The sequence below is a fragment of the Zalophus californianus genome, chromosome 9 (assembly GCF_009762305.2).
Source record: "Zalophus californianus isolate mZalCal1 chromosome 9, mZalCal1.pri.v2, whole genome shotgun sequence".
In the NCBI taxonomy this organism is placed as follows: Eukaryota; Metazoa; Chordata; class Mammalia; order Carnivora; family Otariidae; genus Zalophus; species Zalophus californianus.
In genome coordinates this window covers 102,910,169-102,935,396 of record NC_045603.1, presented here as the reverse complement: position 1 = coordinate 102,935,396, position 25,228 = coordinate 102,910,169, and the positions used below count along the sequence as shown (strand labels likewise).

The following is a 25,228-nucleotide window of genomic DNA, read 5'->3' as shown; positions in this document are numbered from 1 at the left end:
GATAACTATATATTAACCTTGTATCTTATAATTTCATTAAATTTATTTAGAAACATTGGAATTTTCTATGTGAACAATTACCTAACCTGCAAACAAGGGCAGTGGTATTTCTTCCTTTCCAATCTTTATGCCTTTTACTAGTTTTCCCTGTGTTTATGCCTTATTGCAATGGGTGGCCCTCTGAAACAATAGTGAATATAAGTGGTTAAAACAAGCATTCTTGCTTTGTTCCTAATCTCAGAGGCAATGGTTAAGTTTGACATATTAGTTATAGGCTAACTATTCCTAGTTTGGCTAAGAGTTTTTAGCCATGAATAGATAGATAATGAATTGTCAAACACTTTTTGACATATTTTGAAAATATGGCTTTTCTCCTTTATTCTGTTAGTGCTGAATAACATTGATTCAGTCAATGTTAAACCAACTTTGTGATCCTGGGATAAACCCTCTCTGGTATTGATGTATTGTGATTGCTGGATCCAATCTGCTAGTATTTTGTAAAGGATTTTTGCATCAGTATTCATGAAGGACATTGTTCTTTAAAAATTTTTTTCCATAATATCTTAGGTTCTGGTATTAGTGTTATGCTGGCTTCATAAAATGAGTTAGACACTAATTGTTCCACCTCTATTTTTTGAGAAAATTCAACACAGTGGATTTTCCCATTTTTTATTAAGATATACATAAAATTTACCATTTTAAAGTGATACTAATTAATTCATACTGTTATGAAATCATCACCACCAACTATCTCCAGAACTCTTTTCATCTTGAAAACTAAAACTTCATACCCATTAAACAATAACTCCCCAAAACCAAGCCCCCTTGGGTTCTGGCAACCACCATTCTACTTCCTGTTTCTATGAATCAACTACTCTAGGTACCTCAGAGAAAGTGACATCAAACCGTATTGGTATGTGACTTTTTGTGACTGGCTTATTTCACGTTGCATAATGTCTTCAAGGTTCACTCATATTACAGCACATGTTAGAATTTCCTTGCCATCCTTAAGGATGAAAACTATTCCACTGTGTGTGTAGACAGACAGACAGACACACACACACACACACATTTTGCTTATCCATTCTTTCCTTGATGGACACTTGGGCTGCTTCTACCTTTTAGCTATTGTAAATAATGCAACTATAAATATGGGTATACAAGTATCTCTTCAAGACCCTGCTTCCAATTCTTTTGGGTATGAACCCATTAAGTGGAAGTGTTCGGTCATATGGTAATTAAGTTGAGATATAATCAAGATACAACATTATATTTGTCTCAGATGTACAACGTAATGATTCAAAAATGATCTCTATATATTGCAAAACGATCACCACAATAAGTCTAGTTAATATGTATCAACACACAGTCACAGGTTTTTTCTTCTTGTGATGAGAACTTTTAAGATCTACTCTTTGCAACTTTAAAACATGTAATACAGCATTAACTGTAGTCACCATGCTGTACATTACATCCCCAGGACTTATTTTATAACTAAAAGTTTGTACCTTTTCACCACTGTCACCCATTACATACACTCTGCCCCCATGCCCCCAACTACAGCAATCACCAATCTGTTCTCTGTATTTATGAGTTCAGTTTTTTCTTGTTTTGGGTATTTTTAAATTTTTTTAGATGTCACATATCAGTGAGATCATACAGTATTTGTCTTTCTCTATCTGACTTAACCTAGCATAATGCCTTCAAAGTCCATCCACATTGTTACAAATGGCAAAATTTCATTCTTTTTATGGATGAACAGTATTAATAATCCATCACATATATATATATATATACCACATCTTCTTTATCCATTCATGTTGTAAATAAAGCTGTAATGAACAGGTGGTACATATATCCTTTAAAATTACGGTACTTCTAATTTTAATTTTTTGAGGAACCTCCATATAGTTTCCCACAATGGCTGCACCAATTTACATGTCCACCACCAGCACACAAGGGCTCTTTTTTCTCCACATCCTTGCCAACACTTGTTTTCCTTGTCTTTTTGATAATAGCCATTCTGACAGATATGAGGTGGTACCTCATTGTGATTTTGACTTATGTTTCCATAATGACCAGTATTTGTTGGCCATTTGTATATCTTTTTGGAGAAATGTCTATCCAGGTCCTTTGTCCGTTTCTAATAGGGTTTTTAATGTTGAGTTTTGGGAGTTCTCTATATATTCCAGATATTAATCCCTTTTGAGTTAAATGATTTGCAAATATTTTCTCCCATTCTGTGAGTTGCTTTTTTACTCTATTAATAATATCTTTCAATGGACAGAAGTTTTTAATTTTTACAAAGTCCAATTTTAAACACACTGGATTTTAAAACCTTTGATATATGGCATACATTTCAGACAATGCTAATAACAAAGTCACTTCTACTTTCTGGTAGAGAGTAGTGAGTTTTCTTTTTATCAATGAAGACAGTGAGCCCAAAGTTATACAACTATTACGAGAGAGACGGCAAGTGAATTCTTAAGCTTGAACTCCTGCTACTGCCTGACTGGCTACTCAATCTCTAATGCATACATTTAATTAAAAAATAAAACAAACATTTAAAATTATATATTTTGAATCACATTTCATTTTTAGAAACCTATTTCTACAGAAATAGATAAGGACATAGGTATATACATGATTACTGTAGCATTGTTTTAAAGAGGAGAATGTGGACAAGACAATTTGCCCATACAACTACAAATGGGACATTTACAAACCCAGAAAAGCTAAATATGGTGAGAATGAAAAGTGGTGGTAAAGATAGGGATATTAGTTAAGAACCACCATAATCAAATAAGAAAAGTACCATCAGGGCAGAAGACTAAATAAATAAATAAATAAATAAATAAATAAAGGGTCTCTCTAATATAGCATCTCTAAGTCCTTCATTATGGCTGACTCATGCCCAATCACCTTGAAGAAAAGCCTAGTAGTTGAAAAGTCCTGCCCTCATAACCATAGCTCCTAATCAGCTTTTCAATGCTGAATTATTTAATATAAACTGACAACCAACTCATGGTTAAAGAGGGTTAATTATAGTACTCATCCCACAAAATTGGAGGACTACATGCTAAGAACAATGGCTGCCAAAAACTAGAGCACAGGAAATTTTAGCTCAAGAAACAGAGAATATCAATTAAAAATTATTAAAAAGACACTAACAGAAGTTCTGTCACTGAAAAATAAAATAACTAAAATGAAAAATACACTAAAAAGTTTGAACAGCAGATGGAGCAAGCAGAAGAAGCTGCAAACCTGAAAACACATGAACTGAAATTATGTAGTCTGAACAGCAGAAAGGAAAAAAAAATAAAGAAAACTCAATAGAGCCTTACAGTCCTGGGGTGCCTGGGTGGCTCAGTTGTTGCACATCTGCCTTCGGCTCAGGTCATGATCCCAGGGTCCTGGGATCGAGTCCTGCATCGGGCTCCGTGCTCCACGGGAAGCCTGCTTCTCCCTCTCCCACTCCCCCTATTTGTGTTCCCTCTCTCACTGTGTCTCTCTCTGTCAAATAAATAAATACAATCTTAAAAAAAAAAAAAAAAGAGCCTAACAGTCCTGTGGGATACCACCAAGCTGATCAACATATGTATAATGGGAGCCCCAAATAAGAAGGAACAGAAAGAGTATTTGATAAAATAATGGTCAAACTTTAAATTTGATAAAAGACATGAATCTACATATCTGAGAAGCTCAACAAACTCCAAGACATGCAAAGAGATTCACGTTTATATATTACATTCAAACTATTAAAAACCAAAGACGAGAGAATGTTGAAAGCAAGAGAGAAGCAACTAATCATAATCAAGAGATCCTCAATAAGATTATCAGCCAACTTCTCAGCAGAAACCATAGAAGGTAGAAGGCAGAGGAAAGTGCTGAAAGGCTGGAGGGAAACCTGTCAATCAAGAATTTTATATCTAGCAAAAAATATCCTTCCAAAATGAAGGCAGAATTAAGACATGGTCAGATAAACAAAAGCTGAGGGAGTGTTGTTAGTACACCTGCCCTACAGGAAATGCTAAAGCAAGTCCTTCAGGCTGAAATGAAAGGACACTGGACAAAAATTTGAAGCCATAGGAAAAAATAAAATCTCTGGTAAAGATAACTATTTAGCTAAATATAAAAACCAGTATTAACGTATTTTTGGCTTGTAACTTCTCTGTTCATTTCCTACATGATTTAAAAGGCAAACACGTAAATCAATAATTATAAATCTGTATTAATGGGAACACAACGTATAAAGATGGAATTTGCATCTTTGCAAAATCTACAAAAACACAAAACAGGTGCAAAGTTATATAGGAGCAAAGATTTTAAAGCTACTGAAACTAAGTTGGTAACATTTCAAACTAGACTGTTAGAAATTTATGGTGTTAATTGTAATCCCTAAGGTAGCCACTAAGAAAATATCTATAAAATATATACAAGGGAAACAAGAAGGGTATTAAAATAGTACACTACAAAGAAAAACTTTTTTAAAAAGCAGTAATGAAGACAAGGAACAAAAAAGGTGTCAAAATATACAAAAAACAAATAGCAAAAAGTGCTTCCTTATCACCAATTACTTCAAGTATAAATGGATTAAATTTTCTAATCAAAGACAGAGATGGCTGAATGGAGATATGTAAGATCCAACTACATGCTGTCTACAAGAGACTCACTTTAGATTCAAAGACCCACACACAATGAAAGGACAGAAAAATATATTCCATGCAAACAGTAACCAAGAGAATGAGGTGGCTATATTAATATCAGACAAAATAGACTAAATCAAAAACTGATACAAACACGATCATGCTGAGCTAGTGCCCACGCCTGGAATTGGGCCGCAACCTCAGCCACACCTGCCACCTGCCACCCCCTCTGGACCATGGACCCCTGCAAAGTGAGCGAGCTTTGGGCCTTCGTGAAAATGTGGAAGCAGGATCTGAGTATTCTGCACACTGAGGAAATGCGCTTCCTGTGGAGTGCGTGGAGAGCATGGAGGGTAAAATACCACCTGTCACTCATAGAACTAAATCAGAAGACAATATCAAGGAAGAAAAAACAGTAAGAAGGTGGAGGAAAACATAAAGACAGACAAACCATCAAGTGGGGAAAGTGATCTAGAAATTGACAATGAAGGTGTGATTGAACCAGATACTGATGCCCTTCAAGAAATGGGAGATGAAAATGTAGAGATAACTGAGGAAATGATGGATCAGGCAAATGATAAAAAAGTGGCTGTCACTGATGCCCTAAATGATGGTGAACTACAGAAAGCCATTGACTTGTTCACAGATGCCATCAAACTGAATCCTCGCTTGGCCATTCTGTATGCCAAGAGAGCCAGTGTTTTCATCAAATTACAGAAGCCAAATGCTGCCATTCGAGACTGTGACAGAGCAATTGAAATAAATCCTGATTCAGCTCAGCCTTATAAGTGGCAAGGGAAAGCACACAGACTTCTGGGCCGTTGGGAAGAAGCAGCACATGATCTTGCCCTTGCTTGTAAACTGGATTATGATGAAGATGCTAGTGCAACGCTGAAAGGAGCTCAACTGAGGGCCCAGAAAATTGCTTAACATCGGAGAAGGTATGAGCAAAAACATGAAGAGCGAGAGATCAAAGAAAGAAAGGGTTAAGAAGGCTCAGGAAGTACATGAGAGAGCCCAGAGGGAGGAAGAAGCCAGAAGACAATCAGGAGCTCAGTATGGCTCTTTCCCAGGTGACTTTCCTGGGAGAATGCCTGGTAATTTTCCTGGAGGAATGCCTGGAATGGCAGGGGGGATGTCTGGAATGGCAGGAATGCCTGGGCTCAGTGAAATTCTTAGTGATCCAGAGGTTCTTGTAGCCATGCAGGATCCAGAAGTTATGGTGGCCTTCCAGGATGTGGCCCAGAACCCAGCGAATATGTCAAAATATCAGAGCAACCCAAAGGTTATGAATCTCATCAGTAAATTGTCAGCCAAATTTGGAGGTCAAGCATAATGCCCTTCTGACAAATAAAGCCCTTGCTAAAGGAAAAGCAACTTCGACCACCTAATGGATGTTGCAATAATACAAACCAGTGTACCTCTGACCTCATGAAGAAAGCTAGGGTGCTGTGAAGAAACCCCCTACCTCTCTGCCCCACGTGCAACTGAAACATTTCTACAGTGGTTTGCCATTTAGGGTACTCATTCAGATAATGTCTTCCTACTAGGAATTACAAACTTTAAACATTTTTTAAGCCTTTAAATAAAAATATTTAAAAACACATTAAAAGGGTATGTTAGTCCCTACATTTTTCTTTACTAATCATTTCAGTTTTTTTTCCTTTGGATTAATTGGGCAAGGAAGACACTTCAGTGTGGAAGATTTATTGCTCCAGTTGAGTGAAATAAAGGTTTATTAGTGGGAGGCAAATATAACATTTAAATAGATGAATTCTGAGTTGGAGATAAGGTTTCTGAGGCATTTTGACTTGTCTTTCTAAATGCTCTATTTCTTAAACACAATTTATTTGGATAAAACCATTGGGACCACCAGTATTGCAGTAGGACCTGGGTAGGAACCAGAAGTGCTTGGCAGGGCAGCAGCAACTTTATTCCTTTTATATAGTGTGCACCCTTGTGCAGATGCATCTAAATCTTACACTGTGGTGAAGGGATGATTTTTATAATGCTGCAGTAGAATTGGATTACTTAGCTGTGTTGTCTGATATAGAAAATAGATGTTTTGCATTATTTCAACATAAGGGAAAAAAACTGATACAAGAGATAAAGAATATGTATTGATAAAAGGGTCAGTTTATCAAGACTATAACAATTATAAATATAATACACATCAGAGTTCCTAAATACATGAAGCAAATATTGACAGAATTGAGAGGAGGAGTACACAGTTCAGTAAAAGTTGGAGAATTAATAGCCCACTTTCAAAAATGGATAAACCATTTAGACAGAAGATCATTAAGGCAGTAGAGGATTTGAACAATACTATAAACCACCTAAGCATAAGAGAAATATGTGGAAATGACACCCAACAACAGATGAATACATATTCTTAAGAACATATGGAACACTCCAAGAAACCTCCCAACAAAGAAAAGTCCAGGACTACATGGTTTCACTGTTGAGTTCTACCAAATATTTAAAGGAAAACCACTAATCCTTCTCAAACTCTTCCAAAAAGTAGAAAAGGAGGAAATGCTTCCAAAAAGTAGAAAAGTAGAAAATGACTTCATAAGTCACTCATCTGCCCTGTCAGCAAAGACACAAGAAAACTACATACCTCTTATGAATATAGATGCAAAATATCTCTTATGAATATAGATGCAAAAATCATCAAGAAAACATTAGCCAACTGAATCCAACAGCACAGTAAAAGGAGTATACACCAAGTATAAATTATCCATAAAATGGAAGTATCCCTCAACATTAGAAAATCAGTCAACATAATACACATTAGAACAAAGGTTAAAAAAAAAAAAACCAACTTCATGATCATCTCGATACAGAAAAAGCAGTAAATTCCAATACCTTTCCATGAAAAAAATACTCAAACTATGAATAGCAGAGAATATGATAAAGAACATTATGAAAAAACCAAACTTTACATCATACTCAATAATGAAACACTGAAAGCTTTCTCTAAGATTAGAAATAAGACAAGGATAACCAGTGTTATTCAATATTGTACTAGAAATTCTAGCCAGAGCAACTAAGCAAGAAAAAGAAATAAAAGTATACAAATTGAAAAGGAAGTAAAACTATATTTGTAGATGCCAAGATCCTATATAAAGAAAATACCAAAGAACACACACACACTCACAACTAGAGTTAATAAAACAATTCATGTTTTATTGCAAGACTGCAAGATCAACATACACAAATTAGTTGTGTTCCATACACCAACAATTAACAACCTGAAAAGGAAATTAAGAAAACAATTCCATTTTGCAAAAGCATCCCAAAGAATAAAATGCATTGGAATAAATTTAACCAAGGAGGTGAAAGGTCTATACATTAGAAACTAGAAAACTGTTGAAAAATTAAATAAAATGTAAAAACATCTTGTCACATGGATTGGAAAACTTAATATAGTTAGTTAGATGGCAGTACTACCCAAAGTGACCTACAGATTCAATGCATATATAAATATATTTGATTCTATCTGCAGATACTATCAAAATTCTATCAGCCTTCTTGCAGAAATGGAAAACTAATTCTCAAATTCACATGGAATTGCAGGGACCTCAAATAGCCAAAACAGTATTTTTTTTAAAAGATTTTATTTATTCATTTGACAGAGAGAGAGAAAGCACAAGCAGGGGAGTAGCAGAGGGAGAGGGAGAAGCAGGCTCTTAGTTGAGCAAGGAGCCCGAAGCAGGACTTGATCCCAGGACCCTGGGATCATGACCTGAGCTGAAGGCAGACCCTTAACTGACTGAGCCACCCAGGCACCCCTAGCCAAAACAATATTGAAAAGGAAGAACAAAATTGGAGAACACGCACTTCCCAACTTGAAAACATATTACAAAGCTACAGTAATCAAAACAGTGTGGTACTGGCTAGGGACAGATATACAGACTAACAGCATAGTATCAAGAGTCCAGAAATAAACCCATACGTCTATGGTTAAATGATTTTTGACAAGAGTACCAAGACCATTCAATAGGGATAGAACAGGCCCTTCAACAAACAATGCTGGATAACTGGACATCCCTATGCAATAGAATGAAGTTGGGTCCCACACCTCACACACACACACACACACAAGTTTACTCAAACTGAAACAAATGTAAATATAAGGGACAAACCTGTAGAAGTTTTAGAAGAAAACTTAGGGGTAAATCTGTGCAATCTTGGTTTTGGCAATAGATTCTTAGATACAACACCAAAAGTACTAGCAATAAGAAAAAACAAGTAAATTGGACTTCATCACCATTAAAAACTTTATACATCACAGGACATTATTAAGGAAGTAAAAAGACAACCTACAGAATGGGAGACAATATTTGCAAATCATGTATTTAAGAAAGGCTTACAGAATATATAAAAAACTCTTACAACTCAACAATAATACAAAAAATTAAAAATGGGCAAAGAACTTGAACAGAGATTTGTCCAAAGACATGATGGAATAGACATTTCTCCAAAGATAGATAAATGACCAACACGCACATGACAAGATGCTCAACATCATTAGACACTAGGAAAATGCAAATCAAAACTCACAATGAGATGCTATGTCACACTTGGTAGGATGGCTATGAAAATAATAAACAACTGTTGGCAAGGATGTGGAGAAATTGAAACTCATAGATTGTTGGTGGAAATGTAAAATGGTTCAGTCACTGCGGAAAACAGTTTGGTGGTTCCTCAAAGAGTTAAACATAGAATTACCATGACTTAGCAATTCCACTTGTAGGCATACATCCAAAAGAAATGAAAGTATATACTCAAAAACTTATACACAAATACTTACAGCAGGACTACTAATGATAGCCAAAAGGTGGAAACAAATCAAATGTCTATAAACAAAGGAATGGTTGTGGTATATCCATGAAACAAAACATTATGTAGTCATAAAAAGGAATGAAGTACTAATATGTGCAACATCGTGAACCTTGAAAACATTATGCTAAGTGAAAGCCAAACACAAAAGGCCCCATTATTCTATGACTCCATTTATATGAAATATCTTGATCAGATAAAACCAGAGACAAAAAGCAGTTAGTGGTTGCCAAGGGCTGGGATAAGGGGGAAATGGGGAGTTGTTTAATGTGTTTCAGTTTGTAGGACTGAAGAGTGCTGAAAAATGGTTGCACAGCAATGTGAATATACTTAACATTACTGAGCTGCACACTTAAAAATGATTAAGATGGCAAATTTTATGCTGTATGTTTTTCTTTTTAAGATTCTATTTGAGAGAGAGGGAGAGAGTGAGAGAGACAGCACAAGTTGGGGGAGGGGCAGAGGGGCGGAGGTAGAGGGAGAAAGAAGTAGCCTCCCCGCTGAGCAGGAAGCCTGACAGGGATCCCAGGACCCTGAAATCATGACCTGAGCCGAAGGCAGACACTTAACTGGCTGAGCCACCCAGATGCCCTGCTATGTTTTTTTTATCACAGAAAAAATTCCTATCCATAAATCCTAGAGTTCAGTACAATTCCTCATCTTGCACATGGAGAACTGAGGCCGACATGGGGAGCTACTTGCCCCAAATCACAGTTGGGCAGAAACAGAGCTAGGAGTAGAACTCATCACTCCTACTCTGTCTAGTGCTCTATTTTTGTTTTTTTTTTTGAAGATTTTATTTATTTTTGACAGAGAGAGTGTGTACAAGTAGGGGAAGCAGCGGGCAGAGGGAGAGGGTGAAGCAGGCTCTGTGCTGAGCTTGGAGCCCGATGTGGGACTTGATCCCAGGACCCTGGGATCATGACCTGAGCCGAAGGCAGACGCTTAACCATCTGAGCCACCCAGGTGCCCTAGTGCTCTTTCTATTAACTCTCCTGTTCCCTTAACTCTGAGGCTCAGAAACAGAAATGATGGGAAAAGAGAACTTTAAGCTTAGAAAGAAAAATGCCAAGAACTTAGATGGTGGGCAATTAAAGAGTAAATACACCGCATGGGAAGGAAAATAGAGAATAACTACTTAATGAGTACAGTGTTCCTTTGAGGTGAGGAAAATGTTTAAGAACTTGAGAGATTACATAGTGGTTATATACAACATTGTCTAGGTACAAAATGCCACTGAATTGTACACTTTAAAAATGTTAATTTTAGGGCGCCTGGGTGGCTCAGTCGTTAGGCATCTGCCTTCGGCTCAGGTCATGATCCCAGGGTCCTGGGATCGAGTCCCACATTGGGCTCCCTGCTCCGCGGGAAGCCTGCTTCTCCCTCTCCCACTCGCCCTGCTTGTTGTGTTCCTGCTCTCACTCTCTCTCTCTGTCAAATAAATAAATAAAATCTTTAAAAAAATAAAAATAAATAAAAATGTTAATTTTATGTTCTGTACATTTCGTCTCAATTAAAAAAAAATCTAGCTTTATTTATATTTCCTGAATCAAATTTTCTAACCCATATTATTTTTCAGGTATGTGTGTTTGTTTCAATTTAAGTATTAATAAATATGTGGAACAAAGGTAGAAACTTAAAAAGTCCAAAAAGCATGTATGTTGGAACCAATTCCCATCCCTTTCGCTCCATTTGCCTCTCTAAATGCTACAAATATTCCTAATTATTCTGTATTCTTCCAGGTATGAATATGGATTTGGTTCTTCGTTTGTTACAGTCTTTATCAAGTACTGTGAAGAAAACCAACTTAATGTCCTGCTACTCATTTGAATTGCTAACAAAGTATTAACAAGAAGCAGCTTATAGGACTTGCTTTAATGGCTGTATAAAAGTCATATTTAACTATACAAGAATATGGATTTGTTTTAAATCTATTTGCTGGGGGGGGGGTGCGTGCCTTGGGTGACTCAGTCGGTTAAGCATCTGCTTTCGGCTCAGGTCATGATCCTGGGGTCCTGGGATCCAGGGCATCGGGCTCCCTGCTCAGCAGGGAGCCTGCTTCTCTCTCTGCCTGCCACTCCCCCTGCTTGTGCTCTCTGTCAAATAAATTTTAAAAGTCTTTTTTTTAAATAAATCTATTTGCTTAGAACTATATACACATCAAGTCTTTCATCATTCTCTTGATTCTTTCCTCCTAGAATGATAATTAAATCTAATGTCTTCTCACTCCATGTCTCGCGTTCTTTTTGCTTTCTGATCTTCATATTTATTCTTTTCAGTTCAATCTAGTTTGCTGTTTAACCTAATCAATGAAGTTTTAAAGTATTTATTCTTATTTCTAAAAATTCTTTGGATCTTTTCTAATTACACCTGAACTTTTTTTTTAAAGTAATCCCTACACCCAACATGGAGCTAGAACTCATGATCCTGAGGATCAAGAGTTGTGTGCTCCACCAACTAAGGGACAATTCCACAGAGGCTTAGCCTACTATGTTACCAAAAGTCCCTCAATAAACTTTTTAAAATGAATAAACTGTCATAGGGTACTCTTGTAGGGTGTACCTGACAGATTATTGACAGCCCACTAAAGTATCCAAACTGGTGAAAAGAATCTCAAGGTACAGATATACACACAACTACTACTGCACAATTTTCCTTAATTTATTCAAATACTAAATTTCGGGCATAGTGCTAGCGATCACAATCTAATGGAAGAAACAGACATATAGCAATCAGCTTGGATGACTAGGATAAAGGTGTTGCCATAAATATTGGAGAAGCTAGGTGGGGAAACTAGAATTTGCAGGAGGGAAATAATCCGTTGGCTTTCCAATGTGTTCATCTTGAGCATCCAAGAGCACATGTAAGTCATTATATCCAGGAGATACAAAACTGTTTCAAAGATTTGGGATGAATTAGCTCAGTAGTATTAATTAAAGAAAGTAGTAAGGAATGAATACATACTAATGAGACAATTTTTAAAAGTCCAATTCCTCCACAACAGAAAATTTAAACCATATAATTTATACTACATTTGACCCTTGAACAACACAGGTTTGAACTGTCTGGGTTTACTTACATGCAGACTTTTTACAGTATAGTACTGTAAATGTATTTTCTCCTAATTTTATTTTCTCTAGCTTACTTTATTATAAGAATACAGTATATAATACATATAATATACAAATACATGTTAATCAACCATTTATGTTATCAGTAAGGCTTCCAGTCAACAGTAGGCTAATAAGTAATTAAGTCTGAGGAATTCAAAAGTTATACTTGGATTTTCAACAAGATGGAGGGTCAATTGCCCCTAACCCCCACGTTGTTCAAGGGTCAACTGTAGTTTCCTCTCTGAGTATAGGTAATCTGAGAGACCTGGGATTTCAAAAGCAAACTCCCATTCTTACTTTAAAACTCTTTTAGGGAAAGGGAATTCCTTGTTGGGAATTGTTCAAATGGAGAACAAGAAATTTCTGCATTTGACCTGTTCTCCTGAAAGAAACGACGAGTCTAGCTATTTCGGCTTTAATTTCTGATACTATGGCAAACGGATTTATGTAGTAATAACTGTCACAGTACAATTTCAATGTGACATAACAGTTGCATAGATGTGGCAAAAACTGTCCAATACACGGCGATAAAGTAAGTGGAGAAAGCCTCTCAATAAGCTTCAACCTCATTTTAACCACTAGAGGGCTACATTGTCATATGATTTCGTGATCCCTCAGCCACTCAATTTTAGAACTGCAAAGCAACATGATTTAAAAGAACTAGGTTTATTCTGTAATAACTTATTTTAATATTACCATTAAATAATTATCAAATCATTTTATAAACCAGAGGACTTAGTGGGCAGGAAAATGTGCTACCAAGAATTGGAGGAATTGTTCCCTCCTTGGTATGCTGGGCAACAAAAGCAGGACTGATAAAATACGACATGAGACAATTCAAGTTCTTTCATACTTCTTGGTCAACTTTTATAACATTGACAGACTTACGTTTTAAGTGTTCCAGATGTCATAAGTTCAGTCACCAAAACAATGCACTTCTTTCCTTTTACTGTGGACTCCCAGGAATCATAGAATCGAACAATATTGGGATGCTGAAGGCCCTTTAACATTTCAGCCTCTTCTTTAAATCTCTGCCTCTCAGACTTTGTTAATTTTCGATCCTAAAGTCAAGAACCAAAACAGAATGTGGTTTAAAATAACAGAACACCAAGTCACACAAATTTAAATGCTGTTAAGATCATACTGCACACCTGAAACTAATATAGCACTATCTGCTAATTATATTTAAATAAAATAGTTCAAATAGAAAAACCCACAAAAATAAATTCAAATGCCAAACATATACTAAATTATAATGATCAATAAACCAGGAATACTGTAACATTAAAGTTACTAATTTCTTCAGCCTTTCATGAGTGTGAGAACAGGCTAAAGTATATTTAAGAAAACTGGATTATAATGTCATGCTTGAGATTATTTCAATGTCTTTATGTTAACATATGCCTCAGATACAGTATCATTTTGTGGGTACAGTTAACTTACCACTTCTAAAATATGTCATTTATTGCTATGCAATATATGCAATTTAACAATATGGAACAAGTATGAGATTTTGGAGGCAAAAAGATCTAAATACAAATTCTAGTTCTGTCTTTGATTAGAATTTTCTTTATGAATATATTAAATAATCCTCTAGGTATGCTTTCATCATGTTTAAAGTGCCTGCCAATTCTTAGGTTAATTCACTTCTCTGAGATGAACTGGGGGAAAGCACTTAATTTGCTGATCTTCCCTTGACAAGGTCCCATATACACAAGCTCCAAATTATTCTGTATATTAAAACTGAAACTGTCTCTGTCTTATTAATATTCTGTCAAATCATGCAATACATATTTTAACAAAAGATTCCAGTCATACAATGTGTCCATCACACAGTTAAATAAACATTATAGACATAATTAAAAGCCCCCTAATGTAACAAGATTGTCCTTCCCATCACTACTCCTTATCCTTGAGTAACTACTAGACTGAATTTGGACATACCACTGTCATATAGGTTTTTACACTTTGGTATGTTTTCTTTGAAAGCTTGTTTTTTTTCACTCAGAAAGCTTGTTTTTTTCACTCGATATTGTTTGAGATCGCCTGTGATGATATATAAGGAGACACTGTAAGGTACCTACCATATTATTGTAACTTGGTTTTATTCATAGTCACTGTTACACAGTTACCTGTTACCTAAATATATCACAATTTATATCATCTCCTATTGATTAATCCTTAGGCTATTCCCCATTTTTTGCTACTACAATACTGCAGTGGTGTTACACTATTAATCTCCTTGGATATACATTTAAATGTGTCTCTAGGACACAGGTTCTTGTTACAAAGCTACAGTAATCAAAACACTGTGGTACTGGCACGAGGATAGATATTTAGATCAAAGGAATAGCATTGGAAATCTAGAAATAAGCCCATACATCAATTATGAATATATATACCTGAGAGTATTCAGTAACCCTTGTGATTTTTGTCACCAACAGCCCTAGATATTTTGATATCACGTAACAGTGGTTATAGATTGTCTCAAAATATCATTTACATTAATCATTACTTTGAAATTGAGTTATTAGATCTTTCAGTTGATCTGATTATATACACTAACAATGCATACTATATCATAAATTTTAAAATTTTTGTAACTATTTTAGTATATTTAGTTTCCATTATAATCCTATATATTTTACTGTATAGACTTAAAACACTACTGTAGCCTTCAAAAGAGATATGAGGCACAAAAAAATACTAAGAACATCTATTAGGATCATGTTGAGAATTACTGAATCATAAGAAAAAGGCACCTTCAATTTTTCTTAAGATTTTATTTATTTGACAGAGAGAGAGCACAAGCAGGAGGAATGGGAGAGGGAGAAGCAGGCTCCCCGTTGAGCAGGGAGCCCAATGCGGGGCTCAATCCCAGGACCCTGAGATCATGACCTGAGCTGAAGGCAGACGCTTGACCAACTGAGCCACCCAGGCGCCCCACACATTCAATTTTCATAGCTATCAACAAACTTGCTTTTCAAGGGGACTATACCAATGTACTCTCTTACTAGCATTGTATGAAGGTTTCCACTGCTACACAGGGTCACCAGTAATTGGTATTATCAGACACTAACTTTTTATCAATATGATGGGTGTAAACTCATATCTTGTTGTTTAATTTACATTTTTAGAGGCAAGAATGAAAAAAAGTTTTTGTTTTCTTTGCAGGCTACTTGAGATTCTTCTTCAGTGAGATGCCTAATCTTATCATTTGTTTCCCTTTTTTGTAGAAGTTCTCAATATATTCTGGATACAAATCCTTTATTAATGTTATGTTACAAATGTTTTCTCAATTTGTGGTTTGTGTCTTCACCACCTTGCTTATGATGTCTTTTGATTTTGGTATTTTTATTTCACTGTAGTTCAATTAATCTTTTACTTTATGGTAGGTGGGCTTTATCTATTCAGTAATTCTTCCAGACACTGAGGCCATACCTTTTCTTTTCCTTTTTAAAATATAAACGTTTTGTTTGCCATACTTGGGAATTTATCCGTTGAGGAATTTATTTGGTTGGATAAAAGAAGGATTGGCTGTTTTTTTCTATATCAACTAATAACCTAATACCATTTGATGAACAATCCACCCTTCCCGTATAAGTGTAATTCTATTTCTGGATTCTATATTCTATTCCAATGGTCTGTCTATTCTGCACTAATACCACACTTTCTTAATTGTTATACTTTTAGAATATTCATTCTTGGTAGAACCACTTCCTATAACACCTTCCTCAACTTATTTTCTAAATTATCTTGGTTATTTGTTTTTCCAATAAGAAGACTTTTATTTTTATAACGTAGAAATACAGCACAAGCCAACTAAAACTATCAGAATATTATCAAGAATTTTAATTAAAGGCATATAATTTGTAATGATATGGAGACTGTACAATCTGTTCAACAACTTTTTCCTAAACTGCATATATTAATTTTTAAAAGATTTATTGTAAATTTACATACCACTAAAAAACAGTATTCTCATCATCCCTCCCCATCTTATACATTATTTCCCTAATACTTTAGCTCCCTCTTATCCTACTGCTCCTTAAGATAACATTATAATTGTTATTTAACAGTATATGCTTACTTATATATACCCACGTATCTTTTTGTTCACCTTTCCATTTTGCTCCTTATTCTCTTTATCTGGGTTCATTTTTCTTCTGTGAAATATATTTTTCAAAATTCTTTCAGTAAACATTCTTTTAGTGGTATAATCCTAGGTTGTTTGAAATATTTACTTCATCATCACTCTTGAATGATAGTTTAGATGGACGTAGAATTCCAGGCTGGCTTATTTTTCTTCCAGCATTTTCAAGATACTGTTTTGTGGTGTTCTGGTGTCCACTGCAGCTGTCAGTATAAATGTTCTCCTTTGTAAATTTATCTGTATTTTCTCTCTAGTTGTTCCAAAGACTTTTTTTTTAATTGTGTTCTGCACTTTCAGTACCATGCACCTAGTTTTATGTATATATAATGGGGCTGTGTTTCTAAGCCAAAAGTTTCAAGTATTTGTCTTCAAGTCAGAGAATTCTCAATTATTATCTCTTTGAAAATTGCCTCCTCCTATTTCCCTTTCTCTTCTTTATAAGATTTATGTGTTATGTGTGTATGTGTGTGTGTGCACATACACAACCTTACTCTATCCTTCCTATCTTAACTTCTCTCCCATTTTCCATTTCTTATACCTTCTGGGCAATGTTCTCAGATCTACCTTCTTGTTCACTAAGTCTCTCTTGAGTCATTATATCTGAACTGCTTATTACCTCTTTTAAATTTTTTTTTAATTAATCAAACTTTAACATCCAAAAGATGGGGCACCTGAGTGGCTCAGCTGTTAAGCGTCTGCCTTCGGCTCAGGTCATGATCCCAGGGTCATGGGATCCAGCCCTCCATCGGGCTCCCTGCTCCGCGGGAAGCCTGTTTCTCCCTCTCCCACTCCCCCTGCTTGTGTTCCCTCTCTTGCTGTGTCTCTCTCTCTGTCAAACAAACAAACAAACAAATAGTCCAAAGGAGGAAGGGATGCAAAAGACATGTGGCCAGGTCTCCCTCCCTGCTCCAGAAGTAAGAGATGAATGAACACAAACCAGATGAACACTTCCAACTGAACATACAAGTCTTGGAGGGCTAGGTATATAGGTAAGAGGGGCAAATATTTGGACATCCACAAAGAAAATAAAACAAAATTGTCAGTCTGTCACCAAAAGTACCCACCAAAGCGTGTGATAAAAGGAACTCAAAGTCACCACTCCAGCCCCTACTCTCCTCACTAATATCATAAACAAAGCAAGGAGGGAAAAAAGAACAAAAAGGCTCGGCACCTAACTGCTTCAGTGGGGAAGGAATTCTGCTGCCATTTCACCAGGCCCAATGCCTGGAGAAAGGAATGTCCCTCCCCATTCAGTGGCAACCCTAACACATGGGTTTTGAATGAGACATGATAACTATCAGCTCAATTTGCAAAGAACCCCTCCAGCCTCCCCCCATTCCCTGCTTCATGAACATATAAGTTTTCCCAGCACCTTCCTTGGAATTTCCTCTATTCCGGAGTTCTGCTCCATCTCCAAATTATCACTGCAAGCTTGGCTTCTCTCAAAGTTCCATAAAAGCCCCCCTTTCACAGCCCTTAATCACTTCTATTCCCACTCTCAACTAGGGGCTACAGTCATCCACAAGTCATATAACCTGTCCACTGACACTCAGATCTATGGCAGCAGAGCTTTTTTGTCCTGGATTATCCTCCTAAAATGTTCCTGTTCTGGAGAGAACAGATAAAGTCAAACTATCTAAAGGCAGATAACTGAGGAAAGTAGCACTCGTCATTTAGTTTTTAATCGCAATGCATTTTCATTTCTTGAATCTCTTTTCAGGTCTTTATTAAATCAGTCATTCAGGGCGCCTGGGTGGCTCAGTTGGTTCAGCGACTGCCTTCGGCTCAGGTCATGATCCTGGAGTCCCGGGATCAAGTCCCGCATCGGGCTCCCTGCTCAGCGGGGAGTCTGCTTCTCCCTCTGACCCAACCCCCTCTCATGCTCTCTCTCTCAAATAAATAAATAAAATCTTTAAAAGAAAAAAAAAAATCATCATTCACTACCCCCCTCCAACACTAACATGATGTTTTTAGTCCTTTAACTTTTTTAAAATAACTTACCTTAAAGGCTCAATTCAATCTTTTATCTGAGTTACTGGGGCTTTAATTTTACCTACTGTTTTGATTCACTTGTGGTGGTTTGTTTCTTCATGTGATTTACAATACTGAATAAAACGATTATCTTAAACTGTGATTTGTCTGTTGGAATATCCTCAGTTACAGGTGTATCCCTGTAGACGGTATGGAGTTTGTTTAGGTCTAGTGCCCTAGGGGCATTACTAGCCTTGGCCATTAACTCCATGCAGTCAGTTCAAATTCCATGCAATCAGTTCAAAATCAAAATCACCTGTGTGAATACAGGTCCTTGTTTATAAATTTCAAGGGTTAACTTTTCTTTCACCTGACCTGAAGAAGCTTGTCTTTTCCTGCCTTAGAAAGGGAATTTGGGGCACCTGAGTGGCTCACATGGTTGAGCGTTTGCCTTCAGCTCAGGTCATGATCTCCAGGTTCTGGGATTGAGCCGCATCTCCCTCAGCCTCAGCCTCAGCCTCAGCCTCTGCTTCTGCCTCTGCCTCTGCCTCTCCCCCTGTTTGTGCCCTCTCTCTCTCTCTCTCAAATAAATAAATAAAATCTTAAAAAAAAAAGGGAATTTTTCTCTAGTCTGTATTTTCATTAAAGGTGTAGCTCTCTTCAAGGAACAACTTCATTGCATCTCAATTCCAGTAACTGCTTGGGCTTAAGACTTCATCTATCATTAGACAGATGGTAAAACCATGCCTCTTAGTTATTAACAAGATTGGCAACTGTCCCAGAAAAGTCCTCATGTCAGTTCACACTTCTCCCACTCTGGTTTTTTGTTTTTTCTTAGTTTTTAGACCTTGGAGATTATCCTTAAATTCCCACAAGCTTAGTTATGCTTAAAAGGGTAGGTTTTTATTGTTCTTTTAATAAAAATTTTCCACAAAGTATCTGGTGTTTTACAGTGGGAAGAGTTTTCAGCTTGTTTGGTTTTCCATTTACTGACCTACGATAGGGTTTCCCAATACATTTTTTTTTAAAGATTTATTTATTTATTCTAGGGGGGAGGGAGAGAGAGTCTTAAACAGACTCCACCCTGAGCGTGGAGCCTGACAAGAGTCAGGACCTTGAGATCACAATCTGAGGAGAAACCAAGAGTCAGAAGCTTAACCAGCTGCACTGCCCAGGCACCCCTCCCAATATACTTTTAAAAAAAATCTTATTTACCATACATTCATTCCTAAATGTTCCTCATTTAAGGAAAATTTATATAGAAAACAGAAGAAAAATCTAGATCACTTGTTGACTCCCTTATACATTACTAAACCTTACTATAGTTGAATTAAGAAAACTTATTTTAAAGAAATTGTGAAGCTAATCCAGCTCAAAACAATTAGAAGACAGTAATCACAGGAGGCAAATGATTTATGTTCTACCTAAAATTAACTGACGTTTATTTTTTATATTTTAATGTATAGTCTGCCTTTCTTGATTTTCTTGGTAAGTATTTTTTTTTTAAGATTTATTTAAAGAGAGCAAGCAGGGTACTGGGGGGGGACGGGGGAGAGAAACTCCAAGCAGACTCCGTGCTGAGCGCAGGAGCCCCCTGGGGGCTCGATCTCACAACCATCAGATCATCACCAGAGCTGAAACCGAGTCGCTCAACTGCACCACCCAGGAGCCCCCTTGATGAGTGTTCTTATCTTCTGTACCATGCAATATCCATTTTAGTTTTTAGCCATTATTGTACATCTTCATAAATGTTTGCTTAATTTTAATAAATATTTGGGTACCCTGTCTCAGACAACAGGATATAATGAACATCAGAGACAAAGTTCCTGCTATCCTAGACTTTACAGTGTAAGAGGCAGAGGCATGAATTTTATTAAGTATGATGAAGAGGAAAAAACTCGGTACTCTGAGAGCATATCACAAAAGACCCAATTCTGCGTACATGATTGTGTACGAGCTAGAGTTAACCATATAAGAAAAGAAGAACCCATATCAGCAGGATACTCTAAGGATTAAATGAGATCACGGGCATGAAATACCCACACTTCTGGTCACATAATACTTGAAATGCTTAAGACCACAAGAATCTGTAAAAAGTGCTAAAGGTAAACTTGGAAATGCAGGATATAGAACAGAGTTGAGGAGATTCAAACTTTAATAACAGTGAGCTTTGAAACTTGAACTTATTTTATTTAAATTTTATTCACCCATAGTTTAGAACTGCTGGGAAATATATCACTTACAGTAGACCACTGTAGCTGAAACTTGGAATAAGGATAAGGGAGAATACTGTTCAAGAGTAATAGCTTAAATATAAGTTATATAAATATAATCACTGTTGTACAAATAGGAAGTTAATTTTAAGTCTGAATAATTCTCTGTATAGGGCTTTCACAAAATCTTTATAGACAGTTTAAAAGAAAAAAACCTTTACATCTGAACCTTCAATTGTGAAGTGTTTTCTCTCAACTGATAATTTTAAACAGAAATTGTTACTAGATATGAAATATGACACTAACACAAATCATTCTATGTTGTTACTTAAAATTTAATTGTATTTAAAATCTAAAGACTGAGGCGCCTGAGTGGCTCAGTCAGTTAAGTGTCTGCCTTCGACTCAGGTCATGATCCCAGGGTCCTGGGATCGAGCCCTGCGTCAGGCTCCCTGCTCAGCAGGAAGGCTGCTTCTCCCTCTTCCACTCCCCCTGCTGTGTTCCTTCTCTTGCTGTGTCTCTCTCTGTCAAATAAATAAATAAAATCTTAAAAAAAAAATCTACAATTCAGAGTTTTCAATAATGTTTTAAAGTACACAAAGCTTGGGATGCCTGGGTGGCTCAGTTGGTTAAGCATCTGCCTTCGGCTCAGGTCATGATCCCAGGGTCCTGGAATCAAGTCCTGTACCAGGATCCTTACTCAGTGGGGAGCCTGCTTCTCCCTCTGCCTGCCACTCCCCCTGCTTGTGTTCTCTCTCCCTCTCTCTCTGACAAATAAATAAAATCTTAAAAAAAAAAAAAAGTACACATGGCTTGGTAAATTTTCTGCTGAAACTCTAAGTAATTTACTTATATCTTTCTCTAGTGTCACCTTATTTCAAGCCATCATGATCTCTTCTGAAACCTACTAAGTCGTTTCCCAAATCTAATCTTACCCTTATGTAATCTGTTTTCCATTTTGTCCATATATAGCCAGAATGTTTTAAGTGCCAATTTAATTAATTCTAAAGAATGTCTACATAATTTTTAGAAATACCATTTTTCACATTTTTCTTATATCTGAAATTAGAATGTGTCACACTACTGGAGTTTTAGATTCAAAGAAATACTGTATGTCATGATACTGTTTAATAACTTTCTACAGCCTTTAGGACAAATGGGAAAATCACTGTGACCTATGAGGTCCCACATAATATGGTCCTTGCCCACTCTTCAAGCCTAATTTATCACTCTAACCTTTTCCATTCTTAAGCATGTTATGCTTCTTCCCATACAGGTCTTTCATACATTCTGTTTCCTCTATATCTAGGACACCCTTCTATCAACCTGTTTTGCCTAGTTAATGCCCAGTCATCCTTCAAAGATCAATTCAAGTCATTTCCTCAGAGACACCTCCCCTAACTGTCCTTTACTCTAGGTCATCATACCCCCTACACACACACCCCTTTTTATAAACTATGTATATGCCTCTTTTATAGCACTTAATTACAAGTCATATTACACTGAGACTTATTCTAAAAGCAGTGACAAAATGCTTTCTCAGTGTTTTATCTTTAATATCTGACAACCTAGCATAATGACTTATTCAACAGCCAGGTACTGAATGAATCCATGAAAGTGCTTTCCAAGGAAAAAAAAAAAAGTATGTGTATATTCTTAATGTGCAGTTAGCATTTCCCCAGGAATAAAAGAAATTTCTATGACTTAAAAAAAAAGGTGAGAATTAAAATTGGGCCGCTGAGTCTCTGTAAGTCTAATACAATGAACAACTTGTAAAAGTCACAGCCATTTTGATTTTTAAAAATAATTTGTAAAAAGCTCATTGTAAAAAAGCTGCCAACTATTATTTATAGCAAAGCACAAAAAAAGAAGGGGAAAAAGGCTCATCAAACAGGGACTTCTTCCTCACCAAAAAACTACAACCTGTTTCCTTGTAAACACAGTAAATGGCAGTCTTAAAATTCTATCAAAATATTAACTTTTATCTAATTTTGCCTATAATACATCTATACTGTAAGAGGCTATTTTAAATATTTATTGTGCAGATTTTTATCCTTCTTGAAAATTACTGATGATTACGATCTTTAAAATTAGAAATCTGTAATTACATGAGTACAGATTATCAACCAAGTGGGGGAAAAAATCCAAACAAGTAACTTGGTGCTTTTTTCAATAATTTGTCAACTTGCTCTACCTATAACTAAGTCTCCTATTTTTTATCTAAGAGCATTTCATAAAATACCTCAGAATGACATTTTAGCATCCCCCCAATTTTTTAAGACAACAGTAAAACAGATCAAAACCAACAAGCACACAGACCTGTAAGAACAGGTGGGGTTTCAAAAATATTTGCTAAGTGTTTGCTACTTAGTAGCTGGTTGTTTAATTCTGTTCTCATTAATCCTCAGGAAAAACCTGTGAGATATTAGATAGTATGACTCTATTTTAACAGATAAGCAAACTCAGAAAAAAAATTTAATATATCCCTTCAGTTCACAGGAAAAGAACCAAGAATTAAATGAGGACTTGATTCAAAGCTCATGTTCCATTTACTTATACTAGAACAAACATTTTAACATTTTGTGAAGCTTCTAAAACAATGTTCTCAGAAAAGCCATGTTGATATTTCTATTAACTAGGGATCACTGAAAAGGACTAACCACTTTACTAAATTACAACTGAAGACAGAGTAAGAGGAATATATATTATTTAAATTTTAACCAACTGTCAATCAAATTATCAGGAAGACGATAAAATTTTAAAATAATCAAATGAGATTTTGAACAGATTAGCCACTGTTGCTTTTTAGTACCTTCTCCCCAACATTATCAAGCTGGATATTCCTGGGGGCTTGATACACTATCATTCTTTTACTTCAGTGTAAACTAGAGCTGATGCAGCTAACCCACTCTATTCATTTCATTCATTTCTTTCCACCTACATAAAATTGTTTTGACAGGCTAAATGAACAAAACCAAGGATCACTGTCACATGGCCTCCCATAATATACACAGTTCCAGGCTGCTGAGGGGTGGAGGTGGGGAGCTGGGCAACAACTAAAACAATTGTTCATCTCAGTACCATCCAAATAACAGTGCTCAGTAGATTATTTGCTGATGCAATTTCTTCTTGGGTGAAAATCACAATGTTACTATTTGGTTATGATGGCCTCATAGCAATTCGCACATCTTCATTTGCTTGCTTTTAAGAAGTTATTTTAAACATCCTCTAGAGGCATTTTCTCTTTTTCCCCAAATTTCACTATTTCCTAAAGTAGCAATCCTATCCCTAACTAATGTTTATTTTGTTAGCCCCAGAAGCAAATCTTCCAAACTGTGCAGCGAAACAGTGAGATTGGTTTTCATTAATTAATTTCACTGGCTAACATCTGTACCCCCAAAATATCTGGCTCTCAAGTCTTATTAGCATTTAAGCTTCTGCAGCATTTTATTTTTAGCAATATTCAAAGTTTTACTGCTAAATTAAGACCTCAGATGATAAGTTTACATATCAAAATATGGGTGGAGAGAAGTGCCTGGAATTCTGTGATTAAAATATTTTAGGTCAATATTGGAGTCCTCCCTCCTTATCACTTTTTGCACCACTCTGACTTAGCAAAGACCTGGGCATCTATTACATCTTTTAAAGTGACGCTTAATTGTGGGTGTTGGGATATAGAAATAAAAACTTGTCTTCAGGGGGAAAGCAGTTTGAAATACTGCTTTCCAGCGCAGCATGGGTTTCAGTTACCAGTTAGTAAAGAAGTAATTTTTTTAAAAGAATTACTCGCTATTTTGAAAGAAAGGAATCACATAAGTAACTATTTAAGTCTGGTGTTATCTATCTCTCCTAGGGCTATGTGGTCTAATAACAATTTCAAGATGATAGAAGTATTCTGTACTTCTAAATACTTCTATCTACTAAATACCTAGCTTTTTAAACTTTATAGGTGGGGCTCCTGGGTGGCTCAGGTCATGATCCCAGGGTCCTTGGATCGAGCCCCGCATCGGGCTCCCTGCTCCTGGGGAAGCCTGCTTCTCCCTCTCCCACTCCCCTGCTTGTGTTCCCTCTCTCGCTCTCTCTCTATAAATAAATAAAATCTTAAAAAAAAACAAAACTAGGTAACTTGTATTCTTTGTCTTGAAAATTTCAGAAAAGAGATTGGAGGCCTGGGGAAAGATGGGAAAATAAATGATAGAAGCAAAATAATGATTCTCATGCAAAAACTCTTAAATGTTAACAACAACAAAAAAATTATTAACAGGGCTATTAAGGTGTTTTGAAATA

At 36.2% G+C, this 25,228-nt stretch overlaps 1 protein-coding gene and 1 pseudogene across 19 annotated transcripts in view; one reads left to right on the top strand and one right to left on the bottom strand.

Moving 5' to 3' along the window:
• WNK1 (WNK lysine deficient protein kinase 1) overlaps positions 1-25,228 on the bottom strand; it is a 151,413-nt gene that overhangs the window by 75,554 nt on the left and 50,631 nt on the right. For all 19 annotated transcript variants that reach the window (XM_027593617.2, XM_027593599.2, XM_027593603.2 and 16 more), the window contains exon 2: positions 13,493-13,665. In XM_027593617.2, the coding sequence (XP_027449418.2) occupies positions 13,493-13,665 (173 nt within the window). The remainder of the gene's footprint in view (positions 1-13,492; positions 13,666-25,228) is intronic.
• On the top strand, positions 4,883-5,982 carry LOC113921991 (annotated as a pseudogene).